Genomic DNA, 22,412 nt, shown 5'->3' on the forward strand with positions numbered 1-22,412 from the left:
CATCCAAGAAAAGCCCAGGACCAGACAGATTCTCAGATAAGTTCTACAGGACTTTGAAAGGAGAACTCATTCCAATACTTCTCAAAGTATTCCAGGAAATAGAAAAGGAGGGTACCCTACCAAACTCATTCTATGAAGCTAATATCACCCTCATACCCAAACCAGGCAAAGACTCATCAAGGACAGAAAATTTTAGACCAATATCCTTGATGAATTAGATGCAAAGATCCTTAACAAAATACTGGCAAATCGTATCCAAAAACATATTAAGAATATCGTGCACCATGATCAAGTGGGGTTCATCCCTGGAATGCAAGGATGGTTTAACATCCGTAAATCAATAAACGTAATCCATCATGTCAATAGACTTAAGGATAAGAATCATATGGTTATTTCCATTGACGCAGAAAAAGTATTCGACAAAATACAACAGCCCTTCATGCTCAAAACAATAGAAAAAATAGGGATAGTAGGAACATACTGAACATTGTAAAGGCTATTCATATTAAGCCCATGGCCAACATCATTGTTAATGGAGAAAAACTGAAACCATTCCCTTTAAAAATGGGAACAAGACAGGGATGTCCTCTTTCACCACTTCTATTCAACACTGTCCTCGAAACTCTAGCCAGAGCAATTAGGCAGACTAAAGAAATTAAAGGGATACAAATAGGAAAAGAGGAACTTAAGCTGTCACAATTTACTGATGACATGATTCTATATTTAGAGGATCCAAAAAACTCCTCCAGAAAACTTCTAGACCTCATCAATGAATTCAGCAAAATAGCAGCATATAAAATCAACATGCAGGGCTGGGGATATAGCTCAGTTGGTAGAGTGCTTGCCTTGCAAGCACAAGGCCCTGGGTTCAATCCCCAGCACTGCAAAAAAAAAAAAAAAAAAAAAAAAAAAAAAAAAAAAAAAAAAAATCAACACACATAAATCTAAAGCATTTTTATACACAAGTGATGAAACATCTGAAAGGGAAATGAGGAAAACAACTCCATTTGCAATAGCCTCAAAAAAAATAAAATACTTGGAAATCAATCTAACCAAAGAGGTAAAAGATCTCTACAATGAAAACTACAAAACACTAAAGAAAGAAATTGAGGAAGACCTTAGAAGATGGAAAGATCTCCCATGTTCTTAGATAGGCAGAATTAATATTATCAAAATGGCCATACTACCAAAAGTGCTATACGGATTCAATGCAATCCAATTAAAATCCCAATGATGTATCTCACAGAAATAGAGCAAGCAATCATGAAATTCATCTGGAAGAATAAGAAACCCAGAATAGCTAAAGCAAACCTTAAGAGTGAAGCAGGGGGTATCGCAATACCAGAACTTCAACTACACTACAAAGCAATAGTAACAAAAACAGCATGGTATTGGTACCAAAATAGACAGATAGATCAATAAATATGCAATGGAGAAAAGATAGCTTCTTCAACAAATGGTGCTGGGAAAACTGGAAATCCATATGCAGCAGAATGAAACTAAACCCCTCTCTCTCACCCTGCACAAAACTCAACTCAAAATGGATCAAGGACCTTGGAATCAGACCAGAGACCCTTCATCTTATAAACGAAAAAGTAGGTCCAAATCTTCAACATGTCGGCTTACAATCAGACTTCCTCAACAGGACTCCCATAGCACAAGAAATAAAAGCAAGAATCAATAACTGGAATATATTCAAACTAAAAAGCTTTCTCTCAGCAAAGGAAACTATCAGCAATGTGAAGAGAGAGCCTACAGAGTGGGAGAAAATTTTTGTCACTCATACTTCAGATAGAGCACTAATTTCCAGAATACATAAAGAACTCAAAAAACTCTACACCAAGAATACAAATAATCCAATCAACAAATGGGCTAAAGAAATGAACAGACACTTCACAGAAGATCTACAAGCAATCAACAGATATATGAAAAATGTTCAACATCTCTAGTAATAAGAGAAATGCAAATTAAAACTATCCTAAGATTCCATCTCACTCAAATTAGAATGGTAATTATCAGAATAAAAGCAACAATAGGTGTTGGAGAGCATGTGGGGAAAAAGGTACACTCATACATTGCTGGTGGGGCTGCAAATTAGTGCAACCACTCTGGAAAGCAGTGTGGAGAGTCCTCAGAAACTTGGAATGGAACCACCATTTGACCCAGCTATCCCACTCCTTGGCCTATACCTAAAGGACTTAAAATCAGCATACTTCAGAGATAAAGCCACATCAATGTTCATAGCTGCTCAATTCACAATAGCCAGATTGTGGAACCAACCTAGATGCCCTTCAATTGATGAATGGATAAAGAAACTGTGATATATATATATATATATATATATATATATATATATATATATACACACACACACACACACACACACACACACACACAATGGAATATTATTCAGTCATAAAGAATAATAAAATTATGGCATTTGCAGGCAAATGGATGAAACTGGAGAATATCATGCTAAGTTAGAAAGCCAATCTCAAAAAACCAAAGGACGAATGATCTTACTGATTAGCGGATGATGACACATAATGGGAGTGGGCGGGGGGCAAGAATGGAGGAAGGAGGGATTATATATAGAGAAAGAGAGATGGGAGGGGTGGGGGGGAAGGAAAAATAACAGAATGAATCAAACACCATTACCCTGTGTAGATGTATGATTACGCAAATGGTATGCCGTTATTCCATGTACAAAAAGAAACAACATGTATCCCATTTGTTTACAATAAAAATAAATTTTAAAAAATAAATAATAAAAGCAGAGCATACATACCCCTGGATCCTTCCCAACGGGTCACAAGTTTCTCACCATCACTGGGGTATCCAGAGCATGTTTCATTGGTGAGCCACTTAGGAAGGAGGACAGAAGGTTTCTGAAACTGCAATAGGTCCAGGTACCTCCAGGGAAGCACCTCCGACCTGGACAGCACCTTAACCCCAGGGGGTCAGGACCGCCCCAGAGCATAGCTCAGTTAAAGGAACAGGGACCTGATGTTCAGGCAGCAATTACTAAAAGGGAGAACTACTCTCAGAAAGCGGGGAGTACAGATAAGGCTTGCCCCAATTCTCGGTCATTCACCTGAGTACACTTAATGACAGGCAGCCTCAGGGAGAGATGAGCTGGCCTCCAGGGGGACTGCGGGTTTCCTCGACTGCCTTAGTGGGAACAACACCACAGAGGCCCTGTTCACCTCATATTTTAACCAATAGAGACTTTTCCATGAGAACTAAGATTCGGAAAGCCTGGACTAACCATCCTATCTATGCCCAAATCCTACTCATCCTGCCTACGACAGTTTTCAAACTCATGAGACGTTGTAGGAGGAGTAGTCTTAAACCTCTCTCCACTTAAGAAAGTGACCTTTCCTAGCCGGGCACAGTGGCGTACACCTGTAACCCAGCAACTCAGGATGCTGAGGCAGGAGGATTGCAAGTTCTATCAGTCTCAGCAACAGTGAGGTGCTAAGCAACTCAGTGAGACCCTGTCTCTAAATAAAATTAAAAATAGGGCTGGGGATGCAGCTCAGTGGTCAAGGGCCCCCAAGTTCAATCCCCAGTACCAAAAAAAAAAAACAAAAAACCTTTCCAGGAACTTGTTATCACAAGAACCAACACAAATATAATGGACAGGCCTTGACAATTCTTTTACATGTTTTTTTTTTTCCATTTTTAATTTGTTCTTGTTAGTTATACATGACAGTAGAGTTGTATTTTAACATAACATACATACGTGGAGCGTAACTTCCCATTCTTGCGGTTGTATACAATGTGGAGTTTCAGTTTGCTGTATTTCCATTCCACCCCCTCCTTCCCCTACTCCACTCTTCCATACAGTCTTTATGGTAAAAATACCATTGAAAAGTCAGCTTTCTGCTTCCCAGCTGCCACTGAGCTGAGCAGCCTTGCACCATGATGTCTGCCGTGGAGCCAGCTGACAGACTGAATTCTCTGAAAGCTTTACGACTGATAAAGAAGGGTGGGTGCTAATCAATTATAACTGCTTTCAGGATCTCATCCAGGAATAGGAAGACAGTGACAGATAAATCCCTTCAGTGCCGGGCGCAGCTGCACACGGCTGTGATGCCAGTGGCTCAGGAGGCTGACTGGACAAGAGTATTTCAAGTTCAAGGCCAGCCTCAGCAACTTGGCAAGGCCTTAAGCCACTTAGCAAGACCCTGTCTCTAAGTAAATTTAAAGAAGGGCTGGGGATGTGGCTCAGTGGTTAAGTGCCCTGGGATCCAACCAAAAACAGAACCAAAAACAAAAAAAAACCACTCTTCAATGCAAAGGATTATATGGCCGAATTCCTCACTGGGAATGATTTGGTGACAACAAAAAAGGCTTTGATCCCAGGGACACAGGTATCAGGAAAAGAACAAACCAAGGGATATTTCTGATGTTGAGTTACCTAATCTCAGGATACTAAAGGAAAAAAACAAAATGGCCCCAGGCTTTTGAACCCCTGACTTTTCCAAGAACAAATCATGCAAATCACATTCCACCTGGCTGAAACACAAGTCACACCGCTGAGCTGGAGAGACCCCCACCTTGAGCGCCTTCGACTGACCTCCACATTTCTTGTCAGAACTCGGTCCCTTTCCTGATTTTATTTCTGAGAGGAAAATCACTTGGGGAGGGGAGGCTGGCAGGGGGAACGGAGAGCCATAATTAGAGTTTAACAGTTCTGAATTATATTTTAGAAAGATTTTCGAAAACACCACTTATGACAGTGTTGGACAAGGAATAAACACCTGTTCCCTACTTTTGGGGCCCTTTCTGGGGAACAGTCACATGGCACTGAATTGTAGCACCCTGAGCTAAGCGTATTCCCTCTAAGATAAGAACTCCATTCCTTTCTTTTACCAAGATATTGCTTCCTGAAAAGAATTTAAATGGTCGTATTTTAAAATGCTTTTAAATACTACATCAATTATTTTAAATTTCTGCTTATCACCAACATTTTACAAAACTGTTTTGGATTTCAAATTGTACTAGGTCTTAAAACAGACATGAAGACCAATGAAGACACAAGAGAGAAACCAACAAAAATAAAGTTATCTCATACTAGACAAAGGCGCCCTAAACATACATTAAAGAAAAGACAGCCTCTTTAACAAAAGGTGCTGGGAAAACTGGAAATCCATATGTAGAAATGAAATTAAACCCCTATCCTCACCCTGCACAAAACTCAAAGTAGATCAAGGACCTAGGCATTAGACCAGGGACAACTAGAAGAAAATGTAGGCCCAACTCTCTATCATGTCAGTTTAGGAACTGAATTCCTCAACAAGACTCCTAAAGCACAGAAGTAAAATCAAGAATCAATAAATGGGCTGGGCGTGGTGGCACATGCCTGTAATCCTAGCGGCTCGGGAGGCTGAGGCAGGAGAAGCATGAGTTCAAAGCCAGCGTCAGCAAAGGTGAGATACTAAGCAACTCAGTGAGACCCTGTCTCTACATATAATGCAAAAATAGGGCTGGGGATGTGGCTCAGTGGTCAAGTGCCCCTGAGTTCAATCCCCGGTACATACGTACATACGCACACACAAATCAATAAATGGGATGGTATTGAACTAAAAAGTTTCTCACAGCAAAGGAAAAAAATCAAGAACATGAAGAGAGTCTACTGAATGGGAGAAAAATCTTAACCACCAGCACCTCAGATAAGAGTACTAATCTCCAAGACAAAGAACTCAAAAAACTTAACACCAAAAAGACAAATAACCAAACAATAAATGGGCAAAGGAACTGAACAGAAAAAGAATATGATCTCTCAACAAATATATGAAAACATGTTCAACATCTCTAGCAATTAGAGAAATGCAAATCAAAACTAATTGAGATTTCATCTCACCCCAGTCAGAATGGTAATTATCAAATACAAGTAACAAATGTTTTCGAGGATGTGGGGAAAAGGCACACTCATACATTGCTGGTGGAACTGCAAATTAGTGCAATCACTCTGGAAAGCAGTGTGGATTCCTCAGAAGACTTGGAATGGAATCACCATTTAACTTAGTAATCCCACTCCTTGACATATACCCAAAGGACTTAAAATCATCATACTATAGTGACTCAGCCACATCAATGTTTATAGCAACTCAATTCACAATAGCTAAACTATGGAATCAGCCTAGGTGTCCTTCAACAGATGAATGAATAAAGAAATTGTGATACATACACACAATGGACTATTAGTCATAGAGAATGAAATTATGATATTTGAGAGTAAACAGGATGGAACTGGAGACTACCATACTAAGTGAAATAAGTCAATTCCAAAAATCCAAAGGCTCAATGTTCTCTCTGATGCGCAGATGCTAACACATAATGGGGGAGAGGAAGATAGAAGCTTAATGAATTAGCAAAGGGGAATGAATGGAAGCAGGGGATGGAAATAGGAAAGACAGTAGAATTTTTCACACATAACTTCCTTATGTTCACATATGAATACACGACTGGTGAAACTCCTCTTCGTGTACAACCACACTAACGGTAAGTTATACTCCACGTATGTATAATATGTCAAAATACATTCCAAAGTCATGTATAATAAAAAAACCCTCCTAGGTCTCATCCTGTTCCCATATAAATCACCACAGGACGTAACCACGGGCTGGATCACAGCGCAGCTCTTTAGCAGGAAGCACTGCACCCGGCAGCACGGGCAGCGCGCACACGGGAGGAAGGTCCCCTCCGCCTGGCATGGCAGAGGCTGCGCAGGCCTCTCCGCACTGCACCCATCTCTCTCGCAGCATCTGCTATGTTACACAGTTTGTCCTTTAAGGTTCAGGCATTTCCTAATTGAAAATGTCACAACTTTTTTAAGTTGTCAGTTATTTTATGTAAAATTACATATTTATGTAAAAATTAATAAAGTATTTTATAAAGTAAAAAAAAAAAAAAAAACCTTAAAGGCCAAGTAAAAACTGCAAGAAAATACTAGCAATTTAGCAACATACACAACAAAAACAAACGACAGTTTTCATAAAGCAGAAAAAGAGTACGTAAGAACCATTCACTTAAATAAATATAGATGAATACACACACACACACGATGTTGGAAATGATCCATAACACCTAAGTTAAAATAAAGATACCTATAAAATAGAAAAAAAATTTGTTTTCAATGCTAATGGTGACAACACAAGATGAAAGAACACGCTGGGATTGTGGATGGATTTATAGATAGTCATAAAATGCTTATGATCTGGGGATGCAGCTCAGTGGTAGAGTGCTCACCTAGCATGAGCAAAGCCCTGGGTTTGATCTCCAGTACCATAGGGGGAAAAAATGATTATCATCTGGAATCCAGGTCCTACGAACACTAGTATAAGAATGGGTGACAGCTGTATCAGTTCCAACTCAATAAAAAAGAATGACACGTGATCATGAAGGATGCTGCAGAAGGGCCAGGGATATGGGTCAGCAGTGGAGTCCCTGCCGCAAGCAAGAGGCCCTGAGTTGGACCACTAAAAATCAAAAGAAACAAAGTATAAAAGAGACATATACATATTATGTTGATTCATAAATATGTGCAATTTAAAATTACAGAAAATAAATATAATAAAATGTAAGTGTCACAAAAAGTGAAAACAGGTAAAAAGACAGGGGCAGCAAGGCCCTGGGTTCAATTCCTCAGCACCACCCTGCCCGGGAGGGGGATGTGTGTGTAAGATTCCAGGTAAGAAGATTCTGCAGGGCTGGGCTGGGGCTCAGTGCAGAGCACTTGTCTGCACTTGTGAGGCCCTGGGTTCCATCCTCAGCAACACATTAAAAATAGATAAATAAAATAAAGATATTGTGTCCACCTACAACTAAAAAAAAAAAGAAGATGGGGGGTGAGGGTGAGAGAAGAAGGGAGGAACTTTGGGTCAGGTAGAAGGAAATGAGACGGGGAGGGGAGGGCAAGGAAAGGTGTGGAAGGAGACAGACTTCGTCACCCTCCGTGCATGTCATTACACGAATGGTGTGAGCCTACATAGAACACGACCACAGAAACAAAAGTCGTACCCCAATTTTGTACAGTGAATCAAAATGCAGTCTGTAAACACAAAAATCAAAAATCAAAAACAGGAAAAAAAAAAAAAAAGATACTGCAGCACTGCTAACAAGAAACAACGTGAGCTATGTTAAATTTTATGGCAAAATAAATCATGATGGTACCACACCACAAAAATATGATGCATATACACATTTAGAAAAAGTTCTATTTCTTTGTTTCGTAAGTATTTTTAGTTGTAGATGGACATAACTTTATTTTTTATGTGACACTGAGGAGCGAACTCAGTACTTCATATGCCAGGCAAGTGCTCCATCACTGAGCAACAATCCCAGCCCTCTATTTTTCATTTTGGGAACTGGGGATTGAACATGGGGTACTTTACACTGAACTACATCTCCAGTCCTTCTTATTTTTTTATTTTGAGACAGGGTCTAAGTTGCTGAAGGTCTCCTTGTGTTGCTAAGGCTGGCCTCAAAATTTGTGATCCTCCCCCTCAGCCTCCTTAGTCACAAGAGTTCTAAACTATATAGGACAGAACACTAGGAGGGAAAGGAATAAAGCTTTTACTTTATAATTTATATACTTTCCTTTGGATAATCCTGCTTATGTTTGTAATTTTTTTAATCAATTTTTTCTTGAAGTGAGATTCTGCTTAACAACATTTTCTCGGGCTGGGGATATAGCTCACTTGGTAGAGTGCTTGCCTTGCATGCACAAGGCCCTGAGTTCAATCCCCAGCACCACAAAAAAAAAAAAAAAAAAAAAAAAAAAAAAAAAAAAAAAAATTTCTAATTTTTCTATAATGTGCATACATAACTTATGTAATTAAAAAAAACGTTTTTTGAAATAAGACATCAGCCCAGGGCTGGGGTTGTGGCTCAATAGTAGAGCACTTGCCTAGCATGTGTGAGGCACTGGGTTCAATTCTCAGTACCACATACAAATAAAATAAAGGTCCATCAACACTAAAAAAAAAAAAAAAAAAAAGACATCAGCCCACAAAGTGAGCATCTACACCATAAAAAAGAAATATGCCTGATGCAGAGGCACACACCTATAATCCCAGAAACTTGGGATGCTGGCAGGAGAATCACAAGTTCAAGGCCAGTCTGGGCAATTTAGAGAGACCCTGTCTCAAAATAAAAAATAAAAAGGGCTGCAGGTGTAGCTCAGTGAGAGTGTGCCCCTGGGTTCAATACTCAGCACAGGGGAAGGAAATTCTCGTCTGGCACTGTCCCGCAACATGGATGCTACCCCTCCTTCCCTAGCAACTCCAGAGGCCAGCAGCCTAGCTCAGCATTTGGCAGCAACCCTCTAAGTAGATACAGGAAAATTTGGCTTACTGTAGAACAAATACTCAAGCACAGCCCTCAGTCAAACCAGTATGGGGGTACCCTGTGACTGTACCCCACAATAATTTCTCGGTGGACCCTCAGCTGCTTCTGTTACCCTCTCTTCCTTGGCCTTCCTATGGTGATCCTACCTGAAGGACAGCATTGGCATAGTCATTGGCCTTTATGTTATTCAGTCCCACGATTCCCGGCAGGTAAGTGGTACCATCATATGCCCGGGACAATTTGGCTTGCTTGTCCAAGTTTGCAATTTGCTGCTTTGTGAAAGTGGGCTTCAACACATACTGCAAAGCAAAAGAAAATTCTAAGTGTTTTTGAAATACAAACAGAGTTCATAAGACATATCCAAAACAGTGATTTCTACCAAAAACCAAAAATGCTTTGGTTACAAACCCAAAAAGACCCTTAGTCTATAAGAATGAAGATGAACATGGTACAGATCCTCTCCACACTGCTGGGCTACAAGGGGTTCTCAGTGTCCCAAATCACTGAATCCCACGTCTTTCTTCAGACCTCAGGTTTGATCTCTCCAAGATAAATGACTGTCAGACACTGCAGGACACTCAGATCTCTGAAGACAGCAGGAGTCTGAGACTTGAGTGGACCCTCGCCCAGTTCAGCTAGTGTACCTAGCTTAGGAGCAGGCATCTCCTCCCCTCAGGCAGGCCTGGGGACTCTAGGACTCCCTGGGAGTGGAGGGCAGGGTCAGAGTACTCCCAGTCAGAGTTACAGACTGGATGGAGGTCACTGTGAGCTCATTTTGGAGCCTCAAATTTATCCCAGTTTTTCCCTCTGTCCAGAATCTTTCCTGATCATAGGTGAGGTAATTGCCAAGGAACCCTGAATTGGCTCACAAAAGAATCTGCCCCAGCTGGGTGTAACTGAGCAGCCTGTAAGTCCAGCGACACAGAAAACCTAAGGCAGGAGGAACGCCAACTTCAAGGCCAGCCTCAGCCATTTAGTATGACTGTGTCTCAAAATTTTAAAAATGGCTGGTGTAGCAACTCAGTGGTAGAAGACCTGCCTAGCACACGGGAGGCTCAGGGTTCAATCCCCAGAACCACACACACCAATCTGCCCCGACAGTCCCCTGGACACACACCGTGATATCCTCCAGGGAGGAGTCAATGATCTCATAGTTGTCTGGGAGGCAGTAGAACTTGAGGGTGTGCAGGTTGAGGAAGACATGGTGGCTAAACTGGACGCTGTGGATGTAGGCATGAGACTTCAGACCTCGGCCTGTGGGGAAGGACAAAAGACTGTAAGAGAAGGGCAGACACAAGACAGACGGACAAGATCCGCTCCTCCTCCTGTTATTTTGTACTGAAACACGTTAAAAGCAGCAAAAACAAAGTATTACACCATTCATAAACGAGTCTCCACATGAACCTCTCTAATCACAAAGATTAGCAAGAAACAAAGCACGTTAGTTACTTCACTCCCTGATGGCACGAAGATAGGGGTGAGGGAACTAATATCAATACAAAACACACACGCATGCACGAGCTAGTATCCTGTGTGTCAAAAATTGGGACTATCTACAATCACACCTCACATGTATGTAGGTAAACACACACGCCCTGAGATGGTCCACTGTTGGGAGCTATGCCATGCAGACTGCGCTGGGATGGCGCCTGGCAGCCAGCCAGAGGCTGCTTTGATCACATCGGGGTGAGGAGGTTGATTAACATAAGCACACCCAGGTGATTTGTCATTGGCCGTATCCAATTAAGTCCACGCACACAAAGCGTGCACGGGTGTTCCCGAGTGCTCCTGACCGTGCCTGCTCATTTTGACCTTTACCATGATTAGGCAGCTAGCTTCTCGCCTAATCTTTGCATAATTGGCGTCAGCCCTACCCTTCACCTCCTGGAGGGGATATAAGCCGGCTCTCCTTGAGCGCTGGGTTCGAAGTTTGAGGCCCCAGGTTTGAGGTTAGAGGTTCCAGTTTCGAGGTTCCAGTCCCCGGGTTTCCTGAATCTACAATAAACTGTTCCGAATTCAGAAGCCTCGCTATTCGTTTATCTCCCGCACCAAACTGACTCAGCTGGACAGCGTCAGTCCACCACCACTCGGTCCTTAATTTCCAAGTGTCCACATTCAGAACAATCCCGTTCCTATGGACTTCAGCTCATGCTGCCACTCCTGTCTAGGATCTGTCTCCCTTAGGCCGTTTGGAACCTGCATGTCCTGTCAGTGCAAGTTCTCTCTCACCTCCTCCATGAACTCCACATAAACACCCCCGTCAACACTGACCTTGCAATTTTCAGCTCCTACTGTCCTTATTTTCATTCACTGACACACAGTCCAGCAGGAATCTTTTTGATCTTATAGGATGGTCTTATAGGATGTACCAACTGTTGTCAACCCAGATGTCTCACAAGCTCCTTATAAGAGCAAAGACTACACTTTACACTATATGAATCATCTGCTATACTACGTACACAGTATTACTTAGTCTGAATGAGGTGAAATACATTTTCAGAAAAGAACAGAACATAAAAAAATCCTTAGAACAAAAGTAGTGCTGGGGGCATGGCTCAGTGAGAGAGTGCTCATCCACCAGCACGTGCAAGGCCCTGGTTCCACCTCCGGCATTACACACAGAGAAGAAGAAAGAAAGGTATGAGTATAGAAAACATTAGAGGGTCAGAAACCCAAAGTCTTTGAGCACTTCGTCTCTACAGGACTAGTTCTCTCTCCCTCTTAGGTGTATTCAGGTTCTCCCCAGAGACCCTTTTATTGGTTTTCTAAGAGTACTCCAATGTCCTGGAAGGAAGAAGAATTAAAAGACATGACTGCCAAGAACAACTTGCTTTCTTTAAAAAAAGAAGACCTGCAGATAGCTCTGAAAATACTCACTCACCTTGAAAGTACTTGCCACACACCAGGCAGGCATATGCATTGATATGTGAAAGGGAGATAGAGCACAGTTTCTCAAAGTCAAAGTCCAACACACTCCTAAAAGAATCAAAACAACACAGAAGACCACATAATCAATAAGATCAATGTCTAGAAGGAACCCAAACAGCTGTGTTGGCTCCAAGTCTAAGAGGGAACCAAAAGCAGCTGTGTTCCTTCCAGATTCCAAGTCCCCCAGTATCCTCCAGAGAACGTTTTAACAATCATGTGTAACTTGTAGAGAGGATTAATCATTCTCCATCTCCAGCTACCATGCCCCAAGGCAGGGTGGACGAGGCCCATGAGCCTCTTTCTTCACAGATGTAGTGTACACTTATCCATGGGTTCTGCACTGGTGGATTCAACCAACCATACATCAAGAGTATTTGGGAAAAACCAAAAACTACATCTGTACTAATCAAGTACAGACTTTTTTCTCTGTCGTTATTTCATAATCAATATAGGATGGCAACGATTTATACAGCATTTATATTATATCAGTGATTATTAGTAACCTAGGATAATTTAGAGTATACAGAAGGATATGCATAGATTACATGCAAACACCATAGCATTTTATTTTATTTAAGGGACTTGATTATCCACAGTTTGATATTCATGGGGATTCTTAGCACCAACCCTCCAGGAATACCAAGGGATGACTATATTTGTAGCCCGTCAAGAACCCTTCATTACCATCACTTTCTCTAAAGGGAAAGATAGATGTAGGACTATAATAGGGGTCCCAACAGCATTCTGGGAGGTGAGAGGATATAAACAGATTGAATACACCATTTTATAAGAGAAAAAATTATTTTTGTCCATAAAAATAAGGGGGAAACCTGAAGCATTTTAAGGGAATACCTACAACAAGATTATTTATTCAAGTGTCAAGTGACAGCATATGAATACTGGACAGAAAGGGACAAAAAACCTCTACCTCCACCAAACCCACAAGTGACAAGGGATTTCTATAATAAATTGTTAATGATCCTGTATAGCACAGCTGTAACTACTGACATGTAAATACTGACAATTTTATATGTGTGTGTGGTACTGGGGATTGAACCTGGGGCACTTTACCACTGAATGACACCCTCAACCCTTTTCATATTTTATTTTCAGATAGGGTCTTCCAAGGCTGATCTCAATTTTGCCATCCTCTGTCTCCGCCTCCCAAATAACTAGGACGTCAGGTGTATGCCACTATGCCTGGGAGTAAATATTTTAAGTTTGCTACTATGAATTCTGTTGAATCTTTAGCATCTAGAACAGTACCTAGTATACAGAAGTGCTCAATAAATATTTATTACTGTTATTTTAGGTACTCTATATATCCCCTTATTTCAAAAACAACAAATTAAGAATGAACTAAAAGCTCTTTATGTGTATGCCCACCTTAAAAAAAAAAAAAAAAAAAAAAGAATTCTGCCACTCTAAAGAACAAAGATGAACTGGGTGCAGTGGCTCAGACCTGTAATCCCAGCAACTTGGGAGGCTGAGGCATTAGGACTGCTAAATTCAAGGTGAGACTCAGCAACTTAGTGAGCCCCACAGTGACTCAGCAAGACCCTGTCTCAAACTAAAAAAAATAAAAATAAAAAGGATAAGGGATGTACCTCAGTGTAGAGTGCCCCAGGTTCATTCTCCAGTAGACACCCCCCACAAAAAAAGAGGTTAAAGAACACTGCAAGAAGCACAATTTTATTGGCAGAAAGCTTTAAAAGGAGTAAGGTGGTAGACATGTTGTTCGATGTACAAAACAAAGAATTTTCCATGTAAATCCCTTTTTTTTTTTCTTTAAACTATCCTCAGTATCTATCTCCTACTGACCTGTTAATGGTATCCAGGTATGGGCAGTGGCGGCTCCTCCGATCCTCAGAATCCACTCGGCCATTCTTTGCTAAAAGGAAAATCATTGCAGGCTTTGAAAATGCCAACCCTGTACTCAGGATCAACTACCAGTACTAAGAATCAAAAAGGAAAAAACTAACCCAGATGAACTCCTAATTTCTCATATGGCAAAACGTCTTTTTAAAAGTCCACTAAGGGAAGACGCCAGAAGCTGGGAGAAGGTACTTGGTACGTATGTAACCAACAAGATCCACTTATGGCTGGAGTTGTGGCTCAGTGGTGGAGCGCTCGCCTGGCACGTGGTTCGATCCTCAGCACCACGTAAAAATAAATAAGGAAAAGACTGTATCCGTCTACAACTAAAAAGTATTTTCAAAAGATCACTTGCATAAATTCAGGGGACGCTGAAAACCTAAGGAACCACGTCGCGAGAGTAAGGTGAAGTGCGCGCACGGCCCAGGCGCAATTGAGGGCGAGCGTGGCCAGCCCGGGCGCACGGCCCGTGAGCCGCGCCGCAGACCGCACCCTTCCCGCACGTGGGCAGGCCGGCGTGCGGGCTCGCGACGCTGCGGGGGGCACTCCGCGCTGGGCCCCCGGCAGCCCGGACAGCGCACCGCGCCAGTCCCAGGAGCTCCCGCAGGGCCGCGCAAGGGGAGCCGGTGCACGGGGGGCTGCCCTGCAAGAGCCCAGGGCTGACGGCGCTCAGAGCGGGTGGGACGAGCTCCCTTCTGCTGTCCCCTGCGCCCACGTCCTTGGCTGGACGGTCCGAGCCAGGGCCGGCCTACGGCCCGGTGCGCGCAGAACCCCGGGGGCCCGACGGAGGGCCTAAGCGGTCCACCGTGAGAGCCGGACACAGCCACTCAGGCCGCGCCGACCCGTCGGACGGCAGGAGGCCCGGCGGGGCCCCAGGCCGCGGGGTCCGGTAGCTCCGGAAGCCCTGGGCGCGGCGCCTGGGGCCGGACCCTCGCTCAGGGGCGGCGGCCGCCACGCTGCCCTACACCCGCTGGGCCGGCGCGGTCTTCGCCGCCGCAGAACCCGGCCCCGTGCGCGGCAGGGGAACCCCAGGCCGCCCGGATGGCGCCCACCCGCCCGGCCCCGCGCACCTCGCACCTCCCGCTCGGGCTCCGAGTCCTCGTCGGCCTCGCGCTCACGCTTCACCCGCGGCGCCGGGACGACGGGCGCCGGGACCTCGCGCGCGCTCGCCGGCTCGACCTCGCGCTTGGCGCGCACCGGGCTGCCCCGGAAGCCGGCCGCCTCGGGCTCCCGCTCGCGCTCGCGCTCCCGCTTTGAGCGCCCCGAGCTGCCCCGCGCCTCGGACTCGCGCTTCCCGCGGGCCGAACCCCGCGACTCTCGCTTAGACCGGCTGGACATGGCCACCGCCGGTCGAGCGACGCGCGCAGGCGCCTGGACCCCGGTGCGCGGCGTACGGCCAATCAGGATCCTCCGCTGCGGGCGAGCGCGACGCGCTCTACGAGTCGCGGCCGGGACAATTCCCGCGGCCGGAAGCGCAGGCGCTACTGAGTGCGGAGCCGACAATCCCCTGCCTCGGGACCGGTGGGCTCTCCTGGCTTAAAGAGACAGGGACGTCTCGCCGGTACTGCGTTTTCTGGATACTTGGAACCAGATTTCTTCAAGACACTTTGTGCCTTGAAACCGCAATCGGAGGTTGTCTCCCTCAGTCTCCTCGCCTCGGAGGCTGAGGTCCCTTCTTAGCCCCTCCGCGCGGGAGCCTGGCGGCTCAGTTCTGCACTTAGAGGGTTCGTGGTATCGAGAAACTGCGAACGCCCTGTCAGGGGTGACCCCAGGACCCCACGCCGGGCCGTCTCGAGCTCGATGGCTCGTATGGGGACGCTCGGGTCTCCCAGGTGCTGAGCCCAGCCGTGTCGCCTGCCTGAACTGGTCCACTCCGTGCAGTTGACCAGGTGCTGTCCCTCTGACGCTTGCGTCTTGCTAAATACTGACATGCGCGTGCAAAGCCTTCACCGCAGTCGAGAGAGGGACCCTGTCCAGTCCAGAGCGTCCTCGTGCCCCAGGGAGCCCCACGCCGCCCGCTGACCTGCCGTCCCCTAGAGTGGCTGCGCTCCCGAGTGTGACACCAGGGCCCACTGCGCTCGCTCTCCAGCGAGGCTCCTAACGCCCGGCACCTGTCTTCGGGGACCCGGGCCTGTGCCTGGTGGTCCAGGGGCAGAGCCTGCGCGTTTCTCTCCTTGGGCGGAGACGGGCCACGGTCCCTGTTCTAAACGTGAACTCCTGGTTGTGACTTTTTAAACGAGGGCGAGCACCACACGCGCTCAGGCCTTCAAGCCCGCCCCGCAGACAGGAGAGCCGAGCGCAGTGCTGCCTCAGGCCTGAGCGCGGCGGGGTGGGGAGTGGCCCCAGGATGGAAAACTGGCGATGTAATGTCACAGCACGTGCGACAGGAAGACTGACGTGGAGGGGCGCCCACGCGGGCGTCCTTTTTCTGAATTTCCCCTTTTTCCTGCACGGGGACTGGACTCGGAGCCTCGCCGAGCTAGGCAAGCGCCCTATCACCAAGCCCGCCTCCCTCGCTCACGTCGCAAGGAAAACAAAGCCCCTGCGCAGCCGCGGGGGCCCAGCCCCGGCCGCCTGCGCTCCGCGCGGTGCGCCAGGCCTCAGGACCGGAAGTCGGGCCTCCAGCCGGAAGTCAGACTGGGGCCGGAAGTCGGGCCTCGGGCGAGGGCTCCGGGCCGCGGCGGGGCCGTTAGGCGAGGGCTGCCGCGAGGCCGCGGCGGGGCGGCGGCGGCTCCGCACCGCGGGCTCCAGATGGAGGCGGCGCCGGTCCCCGGGCCGGGGCTCTGCTGCAAGCCCGGCGGGCGGCTGGACATGAGCCACGGCTTCGTGCACCACATCCGACGGAACCAGATCGCTCGGTACCGCCCCGCCCCGCCGCCGCCCCGCGCTCGGCCCGGCCCGGCGCGCGGGCCCTGACTCCCGCCCGGCTCCCCGCAGGGACGACTACGACAAGAAGGTGAAGCAGGCCAGGGAGAAGGCGAGGAGGCGGCACACGCCCGCGCCCACGCGGCCGCGCAAGCCCGACCTGCAGGTGTACCTGCCGCGGCGCCGAGGTGAGCAGCCGGCCGGCCCGCCGCGCCCGCCTGCGCCTGCGCGCAGAGCCTCCGGGCGACCCGGCGAGGAGTCTGCCCACCGCGGGCCCACCGAGTTGTGTGCGAGCATCCCCGCTGCCTGGCGGAGACAGCCCGGCACAAGTACAAGCGACCAGGACGTAATTATAGAGGGATCCAGGAAAACGGCTCTTTGCCTAGCCTCCCTGCGACGTGCAGAGCACAGTAACTGACCTGTGGCACTGAGTTTGCTAAGCGTTGTTGAAGACGCTTTTAGATCGTGTGTGTATGCGTTCTTTGAATACGAGTTAGAACTCTTAACGTTTCCGGGTCATTATTAGGCAACAGGCATAAAAAGTAAACTTGCCCAAGATCCCAGAGCTCTTAAACAGCAAAGCCTGGATCTGAACCCAGGCACAGCTCTATCCACTCTTCCACTACCTTCCAGTCTTATTTGCAGGACAAATGTGTAATGTGCACCTATTTTGTAACAAGACTGTGCCAGTCCAGAGCAGGGAGGCAAAAAGAAATAAACCTCCTGGTTGGTAGCACACCATACACACACATGCACCCAGTTAAGTCCATCAGAAGATCAGGACTTAACTCAGTATGTTTCCCTGCATCGTCTCTGTGGTCAGGGGCTTCAGCAGCATCCCCGTCTTCCCTCTCACTCTGGTTCATCCTTACAGATGGTTCTACCCACCCGGGCAACCCAGACTGTGAGGAGTCCGGTGAAAGCAGCAGTAGTGGTGGCTCCGAGCTGGAGCCTTCTGGCCACCAGCTCTTCTGCTTAGAATACGAGGCGGACAATGGAGAGGTCACGTCAGTTATCGTGTATCAGGTACGCCTCATGGAAACAGCTGCAGCCTGAAGGTCCCGGGCTGTGCTAGAAATCACTGCCAGAGCCGGCACCACTGTTTGCCTCAGGGCCAGTGCGAAGACTGCCCCACATGACAGCACAGAACTGCCAGGCGGTGCTCGAGAGCACAACTCAGTCCTGCCTCAGTGACTGTCAGTGGGGAGAACAGGGAGGACTTGTGACCCCCAGTTGAGAATCACTACTGCAGGGGACACCTGAGAAATGACAGGCACTGCCCAGAAGCCTTGAGCCAAATGGAGTTCTGTGAGAGTGTTTGTCTGGGGACAGGGAAGGTTGCCTTTCTGAAAGAAACCAGGCCCTGAGCTTCCTGACTCTTCCTCCACGTAGGACGATGACCCAGGAAGGGTGAGTGAGGAAGTGTCAGCACACACGCCTCTGGATCTACCCATGCGAGAGGCCCTCAAGTTGCGTATCCAGGAGGAGATTGCAAAGCGCCAGAGCCGACCCTGACCAGGTTGAAGTCATTCTCTCCAGGCCAGAATCACTGCACTCGGAAGAATTCCGACTAGTGAGCCCACCCCTGGTTTGGGGATGCCAGAACTTGTCTGTCTGATCTTGAGACCCTTATGAGCTGCTACATCCACAAGGGTGTTGCAGGGCTACACTTAGCCCACCTCCCTTGCAGCGATTCTTGTCTCTTGGCTCATTTGCCTGGCCAACTCTTGGAATTTTTTGAGAATTTTGTTTAGATAATTCTGGTGCTCTGGAAGCAGAGACCTCAGGGAGAGCCAGGGTTTATAAAGCCTTTTGCCAATATGCTGCTGTCTCACTGAGGTCATACGCCTGGCCAGCCACTCTGTGAGCCGTGTTTGTTGCTTTACAGTTCTTTTCTTTCATGTTTCTGCTCAATTTCCACCCATAGTTTCCTAGGCCCCTCTCTGCCCCCTTTTAGGTTTTTCTCTTTTCTTCATCTTTTTGCCTTAGATGGAATCCATCAGTTCCTTCCACCCTACCCCTTGATGTGACTGTGCACCTCCTCAGCTAAGGATTTGGAGGTGATAACTGCTTTTCTATCAAGTTCTCCAAGTTTTTCTGGCACCAGTAATACGGGAGAGACTGCTTTGGTTTTGAGGCCTGTCTCCTTCCCCTTGCATGACTTCTTCCACATTCCTTCCATGCTCCACTGCTTTGCACTGTCTAGATGGGACACCTAGGAAGAAAATGCTGGAGTTAAACTCTTAGGATATCTCACAGTGAAACCTGCTTGGCATGGGCTAAGCAATCCCAGCTTTTGATCCATCCCCAGCTGTGAATAGACTAAAGGGAAATTGTCAAGACAAGGTATTAAGTCCAGAACAGTTTTGAACATATGTGCAAAGTGAAAGCATTAGTTTGGAGCCCCAGTTGAGAAGAAGTAAATGAGCCCCCCTTGCCTGCCCCATGCTTATTCCTTTCCTACCTCCAAAGAGTGTGGAACTGAGTATGTCTGAGATTCTTGTAGATCCCAGGAATAGCACCTAGAGAATTTTTATTTTTCAGAATGGTCCCAGGAATCAAATCCAGGTCCTCTTGCAAGCCAGACAGCACTCTACTGCAGAGGTACATCCTAACACAGGGTTGGACTGAGAGGACGGGGTGCCACTCAGTGGTAGGTGACTGCCTCCCTGCACAGGCCCTGGGATCAGTCCCCAGCACCACACTGGGAGTGGGGGTGTGGTGGCACGGCTAAGATCTGAAGTATACAAGACATCCTGTGCACCCAAGTTCCAAAGCACCTCAGTTTCCCAGCACATCAGTCTGAAATCAGCTGAACGAGGAGTGGGCGTGAGCCTGCGAGCACTGAGACTCCCTGAAGCCAAAGCCCCCTGCCCCAGGGGTTTCTGTGTAGCAGGGTCTCAAGATCAGTCTGACTTCCATCTCAACCGCTTTTCCCTTAAAGAACACCTGAGGGTACTGTTGGTTTGTGTCCTCTGCCCCTGGAAACTGACCCTTTGAAAATGGGCAAGGCAGCTCCTTCAGCTGCACCATGACCACATTACCCCTGGGCCACAGCTGGCAGCGCCAGGAGCACTGAGAGCCAGTGAGGGGTGAGTGAGAAGCCTGTGCTCCAGACCCACGTTGCTGGCCCAGGGTTAAGTGCCTTCAGCCTGCAGTCCCAGGCTCAGTTCTGCTTTTAGAGGAGAAAGTCCCTGACCTCTACTTATGCCTCTAGCTAGAAAGTGCCTTTGAACCTGGAAGGTCAGCTACCCTCCAGCTCCTCCTGGGCCAGGAGGGCCCTGCCAGACTCTGCCCACTTCTTCCTGCAGGAAAAGGACCAGTCTTTTTAGTCTTCCAACTTTTCAACTGATCTGTGACTTGAAACATGGGCTCTCACTGGAACTCTGGCTTCCTAATTGAGGCAGGGGGGTCAGCTCACAGCTGGATTACCTATTTCCTGGCTTTATAATAGAACATAGGAAGAGGGTTCCAAGAGGACTTGGGGGGCAGGGCACCTGAAACTTTAGCCTCCATTCCTGCTCTTGAGGGAAGAGGTAAAAGAAGGCAGTGTTTAGTAATTGCCTGCTGTGTCCTTTTATGCGTTTGCCGTGTGATCCTCACAAAGGCCCCTCGGGCCTTTAGAAACTTCTTAATTTTAATCCTATTTTCTTGAGGCACTTTGTTTATCAAGGGCATGTATTTCCCACCCATGAAAGTATTCTAACACATGTATGACTCTCAGTGTGACTAAATAAAGTGCTGCCTGTACTTCAGTGAGAGGTGGTCCTTCAGAGCTGCCTCAGCTCAGCCCCACTGCTTGCCATCACCCTTCATCTGGGGCCAGGATGGTGCCATCCAGCCTTAGACCTGCCTCCAGACAGCTTGCACCTGCGTCAGACACTGGTGCTTCGCCCTCAGGGAGCATGGCCACCGCATCTCTTGCAGGTTCTTGGGCTGTCCGGAAGAGGACCACCCTCTGCTGTGCAGTGCAGGGGCAGCAGCCTTAGGCTGAATGAAACCTCAGCAGGCTACTTCAGGAGGAGTACGCATTTGACTAGTTGTGTTCTTGGTGTCTTAAAGAAAAATGTGGTGGGCATCTCTTGTCCATTTGGTATGGAGTGTCCCTCCCTCTGTTCTTAACTGAGGTTAAGACTGAATTTTAAGGCTTCTGTTTCCTGGCCACAAAGGGTGGTCACTAATAGGCAGAGGCTGGCATGCAAGGTCTCGGTACTGTGCAGAGGTGAACAGTGAAGCTTCAGTCCTAGCCCCCTGGTAAGCCCGGGGACCTTTGAATGCGGCGCAAGAGAAGAGAGGGCCGTGTGTGCATGAGCTGGGAACCCCAGCCCCTCCAGCCAGTGGGGCCAGCACTGCTGAAGGGACACCACCAGCTGGAGATGAGCACACAGTGTGGGAGCAGGCTCTTTGGGGGGCGGCAGGTGCCCAGCTTGCTGTAAATTTGGCAGGATCCATGAACTCAGGGTGCTGGGTCCCCTGATGGCTCACAATTTAAATGAGACCTTTGCTTATGGAAAGAGGAGTAAGGATGGGTTCCTCTCCTACCTCTGAACTTTTTGGGAGAATCATCATGGAGTGCTGACACATATTTGAAAGTTTAACTCCCCCAAATTCCTGTCTAGGAATCACATGACCAAGAAGCCATAGGGCCCACCCCAGGTTTCTCTAGTTGAAGTGAGGCTAGGAGTGAGAACTGCGGGTGAATGGCTCCCCTGCCTACTGGGAGCCGGCAGAGCAAGGCAGGCTGCACTGGCAGGGTCGCAGTGCCCAGTGCAGAAAAGCCGTGGTTCTGTCTTCTGGTTCTCAGCGTTTGCGCTGATGTGGGTGAGCAAAGCAGTGTGCAAACTATTTGAAAGTCCCAGATGGAAGACACTTCAAAAGCTGTATTTTTTTAACCAATAAACTGTTTACAACACTTTTATCAAGAGGTATGAGTCACTTGTGTATGTGGGGAAGTGGACATTAATTCCTGCCCTGTAGTCGTTGGACCACAGAAGCTGCACTGGAATCATCTCTTGCTTTGCCTGCTTTAAGAGCTGTCCTGGTTGGAGCACAACAGCTCGACTCGGCACTAGCCGTGGAAGGGACTGAAAACATCTGGTCTCCCTACCAGGTGCCCAGAAGGAGCTCCTCTGTAGTAGGAGCTCTAGCTGGAACTCACTCAATTGTAGGAGCACTCAGAGTGTCATGTGAAGCCTAAAAGTGCCTTCAGTGTCACAACTCTGTGCTGATGCCTCATACCCCACGTCATGTTAGAACAGCTGGTTGAGTCTGAGGAGACCTTTCAGCCTGGCGACTGGACAGGGGTACAGAAAGGAGCATAGTAAGTGTTGAAAACCACCAAGCTGGGCAGGGATGATGGCCACACTTGTAACCCAGCAACCTGGGAG

The 22,412-nt window shown here is 47.5% G+C and overlaps 2 protein-coding genes across 2 annotated transcripts in view; one reads left to right on the top strand and one right to left on the bottom strand.

Moving 5' to 3' along the window:
• Nucleotides 1-15,529, bottom strand: part of Usp39 (ubiquitin specific peptidase 39) — a 35,819-nt gene extending 20,290 nt beyond the window's left edge. Inside the window, exons 1-5 of the mRNA XM_047522778.1 lie at nt 15,231-15,529; nt 14,107-14,176; nt 12,239-12,333; nt 10,475-10,611; nt 9,504-9,656 (exon numbers count right to left, since the gene is read on the bottom strand). Coding sequence (XP_047378734.1) covers nt 9,504-9,656; nt 10,475-10,611; nt 12,239-12,333; nt 14,107-14,176; nt 15,231-15,498 — 723 coding nt within the window. The 5' untranslated portion in view covers nt 15,499-15,529. The remainder of the gene's footprint in view (nt 1-9,503; nt 9,657-10,474; nt 10,612-12,238; nt 12,334-14,106; nt 14,177-15,230) is intronic.
• Nucleotides 15,530-16,481: 952 nt separating this feature from the next.
• C13H2orf68 (chromosome 13 C2orf68 homolog) lies at nt 16,482-21,943 on the top strand. The gene is made up of 4 exons (XM_047522781.1): nt 16,482-17,018; nt 17,098-17,213; nt 17,900-18,051; nt 18,418-21,943. Exons 1-4 carry the CDS (start codon nt 16,912-16,914, stop codon nt 18,538-18,540), a joined length of 498 nt encoding a protein of 165 aa, XP_047378737.1. The 5' UTR covers nt 16,482-16,911; the 3' UTR covers nt 18,541-21,943.
• Nucleotides 21,944-22,412: the final 469 nt, after the last annotated feature.

Source organism: Sciurus carolinensis, chromosome 13, assembly GCF_902686445.1.
Source record: "Sciurus carolinensis chromosome 13, mSciCar1.2, whole genome shotgun sequence".
Taxonomy (NCBI): domain Eukaryota; kingdom Metazoa; phylum Chordata; class Mammalia; order Rodentia; family Sciuridae; genus Sciurus; species Sciurus carolinensis.